We start from the raw sequence: 11,586 nt of genomic DNA, 5'->3' as shown, positions 1-11,586 counted from the left end.
TATTCATGTCATGGAAGATTTTTCTTTCCCCCTCAACTATAATAGACATTTTTGCTGGGTATAGTATTCTGGGCTGGAATCTATTGTCATGTGGAACTGGAGATACCTTGGTCCTGGCTCTTCTGGCTTTCATAGTTTGCAATGATAAGTCAGCTGTAATTCTGGTGGGCTTTCCTTTGTATGTGACTTCTTTTTCTTTTGCTGCTTTCAGTATTCTCTCTTGGTTCTGAACTATTAGTGTTTTTACTATGATATGTTGTGGAATGTTTCTTTTCTGATCCTGTCTATTTGGTGTTCTGAACTAGGTCTTGGAAAGTTAGTTATGTAATGTATATATAGAAGAATATTTAGTACTAAGAATGTGATGTTAATATAACAATTTTTTTTATTTTATTATTTTTATTTAATGTGTATGCATGTATTGCCTGGATGTGTATAAGTGCACCCATGTTCTGCAAGAACAGAAGAGGCTGTCAGATCCCCTGGAACTGGAGCCATGGACAGTTGTCAGCTGCCACCTGGGTGCTGGGATATGAACCCGGGTCTTCTGCAAGAACAACCAGTATTCTTAACTGCCGAGCCATGTCTCCAGCCCTGGACTTGAAGGAATTTTTAATTAAGTCTAAACATCAGTCCTTCACTCACTAAGTGTACTGGAAATATTTTCTTGTAATTACATGTCTTGCCTTCTCTGTCTCTTAAGGCTGTGTTTTCACACTGAAAGATTTTTAATTAAATATTTTTATTTTTTTGAAAAATTTTATTACATTTAGTATGTGTGTTGTGTGTTTATGTCTGTATCTGTGTATGTGTGTGGGCATGTACTGGCACATGTGGAGGTCAGAGGACAACTTGCAGGAGTAATTTCTAACCTCCCACCATGTGGATCCCAGGGATTTGAACTCAAGTTATCAGCCTTTATAGCAAGATCCTTTACCCACTGAGTCATCTCCCAACCTATTTTTAAAAAATTTTAATGTAGTCTAATTTATTGATCTTTTCCATGGTGATTGTGATGTTCACAACACAACTGGTATAAGATGAGTACTCAGCATCTACAAAGATCTTTTATGAATCAATAATAAAGAAAAGACAGTTCAAATATGGGCAAAAGATATGAAAAGGTATTTCACAAGAAAGGAAAAATAAATGGGCAAGAATCATAAACAGGTATTAAATCCCATTGAATGGCAGGGAAATCTCAGGTTTTGGAGGGAACTGATGGCTTCAGATCAGCTCTTCGGGAGCACCCACAGAAGCCCAATTCAGGTTCCAGCCAGGTACATACAGGCTTCCTTCACCATGTGGGGGCAGGATATGGATGCTCTCAGGCAGTCCCCTGCGTTCTCAGCCCCTATGCCAGATGGAGGCCAGAACTCTGCACTCTCTGGAGGTCTGCTGAGATCAGAGCCACTACACCAATTTAGGTTGAAATCCAGCCTCTCAGGCTGTCTGCTAGGATCTCAGCCTTAGACCCTGCGTTCTCAGCCCCTATGCCAGATGGAGGCCAGAACTCTGCACTCTCTTGGAGGTCTGCTGAGATCAGAGCCACTATACCAATTTAGGTTGAAATCCAGTCTCTCAGGCTGTCTGCTAGGATCTCAGCCTTAGCCTTACCAAAACTAGTTTATTAACTTCTAAATTGTACAGTGGCAATCATCCCTAAAGAACTTAGCATAAAGATGGTTAGCTTTCTAAATTCAGAAAGTTCTGTAGACGAGCTGGAATAAGAAGTGAAAATATTCCATTGGGGAGCATATTCCTGGCCAGCAGCTGAGTTCTGATGGTCATTCTGCACAGATGTATGAGTTCACATGGATCTTTGTATCTTATTGAAGGAATGTAGTCCAACCAATTTTGAATAATTGGATGTCTTCCTAAACTCAGCTGTGTCTGAAGAAGAGCGAAAGGGGAAATTCTTTTGTTTTTTTAGACAGCCTCATCATGTAGCACTGGCTGGCCTAGAACTTTCTGTATAGACCAGGCTGAGCTTGCACTCAGAGAAATCCACCTGTCTCGAGGACCCAACAAGTGCAGAGTTAACACACAAGATCCCAGTGGAGACCTGTCCACATCAAGGTGTTTCAAAGTGTAGGAAGCGATCTTTTTTTTTTTTTTAACTTTTACAAAAACTTTATTGAGAATTTCATACATGCATATAAGGTTTTGTTCAAATCCATGCCCACTTCCTCCCTTCCAACATTCCCCCCTCTGAAGAGGTAACCCTAAAATCTTTTTTTTTTCTTCTTTCATTTATTTATTTTTATGGGGCTTTTGGGTATGCTAACATCCCCCCCCAGGAGGTAACCATAAAATCTTTTAAGGATTAGATACAAGCTCCCAAATACTTTTGACATTTTTGGCCTTTGAAACAGTATGTTGCTAACAGTCCCAAGGATATTTTGACTTTTAGCAAAGAAACTGGCTACTTTTCTTTGGGGCCTTTTTACACCAATTGCCTAGGCAGTTCCTACCTCCTATTCTTATCACGCCATCCTCTGAGGGGGTTACCCAAATTGCTAATAGGGAATAGGGATGCAGACTGCTCTGCAGGAAGCCATCTTTTTAAAGATTCAATTCTAGAGGCCAAATGCCAGTAGACTGATGTAGAAGGGTTTACTATATTACAGAGACATTTACCCTGGAGTCCACATAAAGGTGGAAGGAGAGAACCAACTCCACAAAATTGTCCTCTGACTTCCACAAGCACATCATGGCACACACACAATAATTAAACATGTAACTTACACTGCCCAGACTTCTTGACACCTGGCTATATGAGTACGCCTTTGTTGTTTATTCTGTCATCAAAGGTGTAACTACTTAAGCAAAGTTACAGCTCTTTGGGGTTTATTTCTAAAGTCACACCTTTTAAGGTCAGCGGTGCTCACCTGGCTGGTTTCAATGCTTAGGGATAACTTCCCATTAAGCACATTAACTTCTTTCTACTGATTGCCATGATACAACCTGACAGTGTAATACTGTAATTCGTAGTTCATTTTGAAGACTGAACATTATGTATGTTTGATATGTGGGTAGCTTTTTCTGTGCCTTGGTTTGTTTCAAAATCCTTATCAAGGAGAAGGTCTCCACATTGCTGAGAGATCTTTTCAGTTGAATAACGATTTTAAGCCTTTCTATTTCTATAATGCTTGAAATTGCTTTGGGATCATGAATGGAAAAATCCATTTCTTGGTATGTGATAGTGTGTGCGGGGGGAAATGGAACTGTCCTTTTGAAATATTCTGTTGAAAAGACAAGCTATGAAAATTTTAACTTACTTTATTCTTGAAAGATAGATATCTTAATAGAAACGTGTTATTGGAATATAATATTTTACATCTACTTAATAACACAGATATAAACTGTAAGTCTAGCTTAAGATTCATGTTAACAGAATCAACGTTTTGAAGGTCTAATTTTTTAGCTGATTTGGATTTTGCCTCATTTTTAATTAATGAGCAGGTCTATGGTGGTTAATTTGTTGTTGGAGGTGATATATAGATTACAGTTTCTCTTCATGTTTTTGCCTTCATGGCTGTATCCCTACATTCACCAGTATTGATCCCAACCCCAGGGAGTAATGCTTTGCTCACCTCCATCTCCCTGACTGAGACGGAAGCTGGAGCAGAGCCTCAGGCGGGTCTTGGCACCTTCTTGGATGCTGAGTAATTCATGATCTACCATTATTCTCACTCTTGAAGGGTAGAGTAGTATTGTTAGTACAATGTTGGTAGGACTTTTTTCTCTTTCTAAGATACCGTACTGCAGGAGAATGTTTAAGATTTTCGACTGTCTTGTCTGAGCCACATAGAGCAGAGGTGTGATGCCACTCAGTGGGCTTGGGCAGTACACTGGTGTGAAGGCTCTGCAAGCACATCAAGACATGTTATGAACACTGAACAGTAATGGGAAAACTATAGTTTTAATACCGACTGCTTAGCTGTGCATACAGTGTGACACATTTATACCCAATACATCTTAAAAGGAGTTTGACACTGTAAATCTAGACGACACTGAAGGGCAAAAGACAGTTACTACACCATGAAACCTCCCTTTACATTTCTGAAAATAAGGGGCTGGAGTGGTGCCTTATAGCAGGTAAGTGCGTTTGCTACTCTGCCAGAGGACTTGAGTTTGGTTCCCAGGACCTACTCAGGCCACCCAGAGCCACCTGTAACTTTAGCTCAGCTGATCCAGCATCCTCTTCTGGCCTCTGCAGGCACACACACACACGTGGCATGCAATCATTCAAATGCATACACATATACATAAATTAAATGCTAAAAATTGTAAAATTAAGCACAAAATTTATAGTGTGTGCGAAGTGTTCACTTTCAGTTATAAGCAGTTCTGCTTCTCATCTGAGAAGTCCACACTCGTTAGGAGTTCTAAAACTCATAAAGCTCTAGAAAATCCAGAATGGAAATAGAGGGAAATCTTTTTCATTTCACTTTCATATCATCTTTTGTTGTTGTTTTGAGACAGGTTTCCCAGCTGCCCTGGAACTTGCTATGTAGACCAGGTTGACCTCCATCTCACAGAGATCTTCCTGGCTCTGTGTCCCAAGCGCTGGGTTCAAAGGCGTGACCCACTACGTCCAGCCTTGGTTTTGTTCTTAATCATATATTAGACATGAAGTGAGAGTGGAGATCAAATAAAAAACAAGTGCAACTACCTTAATTCTGTTTCCCCTTTAATAAGACATATGTGTTCATGGGCATAAGAACCGTATCAGGTCCCTCAAGGATAGACTTTTACTTTTCTCCAAGAGTAAAGTTTAGGGATGGAGAGAGCTCAGTCAGTAAAGTGCTTGCTGTGCAATCTGAGGATCTGAGTTCAAGCTTCGAGAACAACGTATAAAAAGGAAAAGCTAGTGTCACATGTTTTGTTTTATCAGTGCTGGGGAGGAGACAGGAGAAACCCTGGGCTCATCTTCCGGCCAGCCAGCCTCGCCTACTTGATGAGCTCCAGGCTCAGTAAGAGACCCTTCCTCAAACACTCAAGTTTGTTCTCTGACCTACATGTGTGCGTGCATGTGCACACACATATACACTCTTTTTAAAACTGTTTTAGAATCTCTAGCCTGGTCTATATTGCAAGACCTGTTTTTCGTTATTTTGTTTTGTTTTATCTATATCTTTTGTTTTGTCTTTTCTTGGAGTGTCACATGGTCGCTAGATGTCAGTATTTCAACTCGCTATGACAGAACTGAGTTTTAATTTTTCTAATAGCACACAGTATTTGAAATTGTTTTGTTTAATAGACTTTTAAGCTCTTTACTGAGATGGTTCCTATAAATGTAGGAAAAACTTGGTGGTGTCTCTGACCACAAGAAATTTTATACTAATAAGTGCGTAATTTAGCCACGTAACATGACTTTAGATTAAGCAAAGAGAAATTTGAATAGCGAACCGTGTCTCGCAAATTCTTTTGACTGGTCTAATAAAATATTAATATAGTCTGCAAAAGGCACACAAAGTAGTAATATGAGTTCCAGAAAGCTCTGCCAGGCAAGTAAAGCAGAACTTCAGGATTAGGTGTATTGGGCCAGTGAGATGATGGCTCAGTGCGTAGACACCTGCCACTAAGCCAGATCACTAGTATTTGAGCCCCAGAACCCACATAACGGAAGGAGAAAACTGACTCCCACAAGTTGTTCTCTGACCTCCACACCTGCACGGTAGCACGCTTGCACTCACAGACAAAATAAAGTACTTTTCACAAGTTCTTCCAAGGATGACATGTATTTAATCATGTGACCTGCCACATGGGGCAGACTTGAGCCTCTGAGGTTCTGAATTTCAGTTCCTAGCAGCTGTGTGATGGAGTCAAGTGCTAGTTCCTCATTAGTGTCTGTACTGGTTTGATTATCCTTTCACTGACAAGTTTATCATGTTTTCAGCATGTCTAGAGTGTACTGAGAAGTAGTCCCAGACATGAAAGATGCAAACTTCACTTACCGTCAGGGACAACAGACAAGTAATTCGGTACAGTAAACACAGGGTGAGCATCACTGAGACAGAAGCTTGCTTCAGGTACTAATAGTCTTGAGAAGTGGCATTTAACTCTCCCTGAACAGCATTTCCTGTAGGTTAGATAGGAAGGGAGACTGAAAGATGAGCGGGTGTTTTCCAGTGAAAAGGTTAGAATGTTGTAGGCACACGCATACCATGGCGTTGGATAATTAATACACTAAGGCGTGGGGGCATATCTGGTTGGAGTGGATTTGAGGGTAGATGTATAGAGCCCTCTCACCAGGGAGACTCCAGAAAATCACTAGCCCAGTTATCTCTGAAGCTTCACTGAGCTTTAAAATGCCAGAACTTTGTCAGTTAAAGAAACAGTGTGCTATGGTGCAAAGCTGGTCGTATCTTAATTCTGCCACTGGCACTGTGTGTGTGTGTGTGTGTGTGTATACTTGCATATGTATGTTTGTGTATGTTCATGTGTATGTATGATTTTCTTGTGTATATGTACATCTGTATATTTGTCTATGTGTTCTCGTTCTATCCAGAAATGGTCAGTATTGCCTGCACAGTTTTCACAAGTACTTCCCATATGCCTCAACAGTTGAGCTCTAGGTGCTTCCTGTGGATCACCTGTCACGGCTTCCAGCTTCCCAAACCACCCTTGTACTGAGGTTTTTGCCCTTCTCTGCTCTGTGATGTTCTCTCCACTTTCTGATCTGAGACAAGTCTGGCCCATCTTAGCAGGCTGCCCAGCAGGCTCTTCTGTGAAGACTTCCTTGGTTACCTGGAATGTTCTCGTCTCAGGAGCCTTGTACCTTCGTCCTATCACTTTGGAAAACTTGCTTAGCAGATTTAAACTTTCATTTTATCTTCACAGTAAATGGCTGTGCAAAAAGGGAACTTTTAAAAACATGTATGTGTGTGCAAGTGTACATGTGCCACAGTTCATGTGTGGAGATCAGAGGACCGCTTATAGTTCTCTTAACATTACATGACCTCCCGGGCCTTTGCTGTCTGGAGAGTCCAAGGGAAATAATTTTTGTCTTTTTGGTTCATACTGTATCTCAGTGCTTATGATATACTGAGTCCGTGGAGGACACTCATACATTTGCTAATTGGAATCTGCTTTCACTTCTGACAAGGTTTTGGTGATATAGACTCATTTCAACTTTTAAAAGGCAACGTAATTCATTTCTCTAGCTAGGTTTTTAAAAATGTTTTTCACATCTAATTATTATTATTTTAATCATTTTTTAAAATTTTTAATAACTACATGGATTAGAGGAAGCATTTCACTACAGATGTAACAAATTCAGTAACATATGCCAGATCAAGAGTACATCTCTTTCACAAGTGGGTACAAGTTTCTAGGTTCACAGTTGAATTAATACAGTTATACAATATTGAACTTACTATAAGCCCTGTAAGACATAAAATTCAATGAGTTTTTAACCTTTAAAAAAGATCTCCATTTCATCTGGCATTCAGGAAATAGGACAGAGTGCACCATAAGTGGCCACTGTTAAGATGTGGTTGGTTCAGAGACATTAAAATTGGCATTACTTCTAAGAGATATTGAGTGAATACTGAAAAATGTTGAAAACATGAGTAAAACTCAAATAGGTTTAAAATTAGATTTAAACATCTAATCTCTATCCACATGACATGTGATTAATTCTTGACTTTAAAGAGTATGGAACTGTAAACCAAAATTTGCTTAATCTGTCCTGACAGTTAATTACAACAGTACTTAACATGGGTGGAGGGAGACAAGCACAGCAAGGATCAGTTTTAAAATGTGAGGTTAATGAACTGAATCCTCTGTATATAAAAGCTTGTCATATACATTTTCAAAGCAGAGAATAATGCTTTTTGTCTAGACACACAGAGGATGACCGCCTTGCAGCCGTAAATATTTCTAGTTTTTCTACACAACCTTTTGTTTCTGGCTGAAAATTTTTAATAGACATTTCTTCATAATAACTTGATCTCTGCTATCTAACACACTAGACTTCCTTTTTGCACTGTCGACCAGCCTCAAGGTAGCCACCTAGCTCTTCGCTGATTCTGCTCAGCCCTCCCGTCTCCTCCACTGCAGTGTCTAACACGGTGTGCACGGTCTCGCCTCTGGCTAATTTTGATGTGACCATTCTCAGGCACTTTCATCCATGGCCATAACTTCAGCTGCTTTTCATTTATTCCAACAAATAGTGAATGCACACTAACTGCCGCTCAGTTTTAGGTACTTGGGATGTAAGACTGAACAAAATTAGACCCTTAGGTTATAGGAAGTGGTGACTAACCACACAGGATGACTGCAGCAAGCAAGCAGATTTTACAGTGTCAGGTGACAAATGCCATGGAGAACAGATAGAGAAGAGCGGAATGAGAAGTACAGGCATCCTGGGGGCACGGGGATGAAGACCGTTACTGGAAGGACATCTGGACACAGCTTAGGAGACACAGAGCCTCGCTTGTCAGTGTGTAAGGACCCCGAGGCAGAGGATTGCCATGGAGTAGGGAGCCGTAGAGTGGGGAAGGGTAAGGAGTCAGTGTGGCTGACAGGGTGAGCCCGAGGACAGAGGAAGTGGTGCCACATCTCGAAGAGCCTAATGATCACCATGAGAAAGTCACTTTTTGCTCCAAATAGAACGGATATGCCATGAGAGGTCTGGGGTAAAGAGCAATGTGGCTTGCCCTCTGTTGAGTTGTTACAGAGCAGGAGGAAGAAAGCCACTGAGCTGTGGTGCAGGCATCCGTAGTCCACCATCGCAGGAAGACAAGCTATAAGATTCCCTCACAGATAGCTGTGGGAATAAAGAAAAGCATCAGGGATGGCACGACCTACAGAACCAACTACTGCAGCCTCCACCCCTTGGGCAGTTCAAACTCAAATGTCCAAAAACTGACTAAGTAGGTGTCTTGTCAGAAGTTTGTGTCAGGACCGTTGTGATCTGAATAATAGCCTATCAGTTTGGCAAAGGGAGTTTCTAGACCTTGACAGTTTAAATAGCCAGTAGATACATGAAAAAGTATTCATCTATCAGGAAAATGTAAACAAAACTACATTGAGATTCCATTTCACCCCAGTCAGAGTGACAGTCATCAAGAAAACGAATGATAAATGCTGATGAGGATGTGGGAAAGAGTAGCCCTCATATGCTGCTAGTGGGAGTGAAAACTGTGGAAATTCGTACGGAGATTCCCCAAAGAGCTAAAAATAGAATGACCACACGATCCAGCTCTGTCACTTCAGCATATATAACCAAAGGAATCTAAGTAAGAGATGCTTGCATTTTGTGTTTATTGAAGAACTATTCATAATAGCCAAGATAAGGAGTCAGCCTAGATGCCCACCAGCAGATGAATGGATAAAGACGTGATCGATACACGAGACTAAATTCTATTTAGCTAAAAAGAATGAATTTGTGTCACTTGTAGGAAAATGGATGGAACTGGAGACTAGCAACATGCTCCCCCTAATATGTAGAATCTTGACGTGAAAGAAGACGTGAGAGAAAAAGGGTGGACTATCTGTTAAAGAATAAGGGGGGACAAGAGTGTAATGGGGCCGAGGATGATTAAAATATGGCAAGCATGAAAATGCTGTGGAAGCTGTTATCTTATCCACCAGAGAAAACGTGCCCCAAGACAAGGATTTGGGGATGGAGGAGTATCCAGGTATTCCTTTCAGTAAGCGTCAGCAATATAACAGGAGGCTTCTGAAGGCGAGGAAAAGGCCGTGTGCCGAGGAACACAGGCGGCCTCAAACTGGGAATGGCTGGGAACAGATTTCAGCCAGACCCACAGAAACTTTTTATTTTGGTCTCTGTTCTGGTTTCATTTCTGTTGCCATGACGAACACCATGACAAAAAAACGGAGGAAGGGTTATTTTTATTTCGCTCGCAGTTCCAGCTTCTCCATCCATCACGGAGGGGAAGTGGAGGCAGGAACTCCAACAACTGGTCACATCACAGCCAAGGCCAAGAGCAGAGAGATGCGTGGATCCTTGCTGTTTGCTCGTTTTCTCCCCAGGCTCTCCCGTCTCATAGCTCAGGATCTCTGCCTAGGGAATGCTTCCGCCCACACTGGGCCGGCTAGTCCTACATAAATAACAAAGACCATCTCCCACAGATACACCCATAGGCCAGCCGGATCTAAATAATCTTTCATTAAGATTCTCTTCCCAGTTAACTGTAGGTTGTCAGAAGTTGACATTTAAAACATTTAAAACCTTCAGAACCCTCCTCACAGTTCTGTAAGATTCATTTTGGACATCTGTCTTACAGAATTATAAAATAATAAATTTGTTTTATTTGTGACAATTTATCACAGCAACAGAAAATGAACAGTCATCAACCAGTCTCAGAATCTGTTATGTCTGCAAACAGGTCCCTCTGATTCTCCCCTCCAATTAGGGTCATGTCATTCTTTTTGAAAATAACCCCAGCCCCACTGCCACTGGCTTAGTTCTCTACTGCAAAGTTGTGGTATAAAGGGAGGTACAGGTTGGGGAGAACAGTGACAAGGTGTAATTATTTCACTCCTCAAAACTATTATATATACACAAGCTAAGTGTGCACTGTGCATGCTGTGAAAGTTCAGCTTCAAGTGATTTTGCTAACCAGCGTCCCTTACAAAATCTGATCACCTCCGAACTCTTCCCACATAAAAATTCTGGGACTGGGGCAGTGTTTGAGCAATTTCTTAAATGGATTCCCTGCCCCTAGCCCTGACCACCTTTTGCACAACCCAGTCTTCAAATGGGAACTGATGGATCTTTTCATTATACAAGTTCAACCTTCACTAGTGGCATCACCATGAGGTAAATTTCTCAGTATGACCTACAAAGTCTTCCAGGGTTTCATATCCAGGCCTCATCTGTTGCTCAGACCTGATTCTCATCTCACTTTCTGGCTTTTTCTCAACAGCTGATAGTTGCTGGATGCAGTATGTTGTGTGTCCCTGGTTCTCGTCATCCATCCTTTACCTAGATATATATGTTTCCAAGGGAAAGAAGCAGAAAACTTTCACCGTTGAAAAAAGTGGTTTACGACCTTCCTCCCTCTGTGAAGCCCTCGTACATACCTACCCCTCCCTTCTCCAGTGTTACATTTCCCTTCTCTGCTCTCTACACAAACATGCTTCTATTTGAAAATAGAATGTGATATATATATATTTAAATTTATTTTATGTGTATGAGTGCATTGCCTGCACTCATATAAGTGCACCCATGTCATGCAATGCCCATGAGGGTCAGAAGAGAACATTGGATCCCCTGGAACTGGAGTTACAGAACTGAGTTAGCCGCCATGTGCTGGGAGTCAAACCTGGGTCCTCTGCAAGAACAGTCAGTGCTTTTAACCACTGAGCCGTTTCTCCAAGCCCCATAACATATTTTGTGTGCCTCACTATTATGGGAGAGCTCTACAATCATGAAGTATGTCTACTTTATTTTTATATCTCTAACAACACAGTGCTTGGCACTTGGAACATATTTAATAAATGATTGCTGCTCATTTAGCCGAATGCCGTCACCTCTCTTACAGCGCATCACACAGGAGCACTTGGATGTTTGTGGCGGGGGCCCTAAAAAGGGCAAACAAAATCCCT

The 11,586-nt window shown here is 41.3% G+C and overlaps 1 protein-coding gene across 1 annotated transcript in view; it reads right to left on the bottom strand.

Annotated features, from left to right (window-relative positions):
* Nucleotides 1–1,686: 1,686 nt before the first annotated feature.
* The window catches only part of Asb17 (ankyrin repeat and SOCS box containing 17), a 13,896-nt gene continuing 3,996 nt past the window's right edge, over nucleotides 1,687–11,586 (bottom strand). The window contains 3 exon segments of the mRNA XM_008848658.1: nucleotides 1,687–1,893; nucleotides 3,597–3,624; nucleotides 3,626–3,868. Coding sequence (XP_008846880.1) covers nucleotides 1,687–1,893; nucleotides 3,597–3,624; nucleotides 3,626–3,868 — 478 coding nt within the window.

The sequence above is a fragment of the Nannospalax galili genome, unplaced genomic scaffold, assembly GCF_000622305.1.
Source record: "Nannospalax galili isolate Female #2095 unplaced genomic scaffold, S.galili_v1.0 scaffold1124, whole genome shotgun sequence".
NCBI classification, from domain to species: Eukaryota; Metazoa; Chordata; class Mammalia; order Rodentia; family Spalacidae; genus Nannospalax; species Nannospalax galili.
Note: the sequence above shows the minus strand (reverse complement) of the source record. Positions and strands in the feature narration are given on the sequence as shown.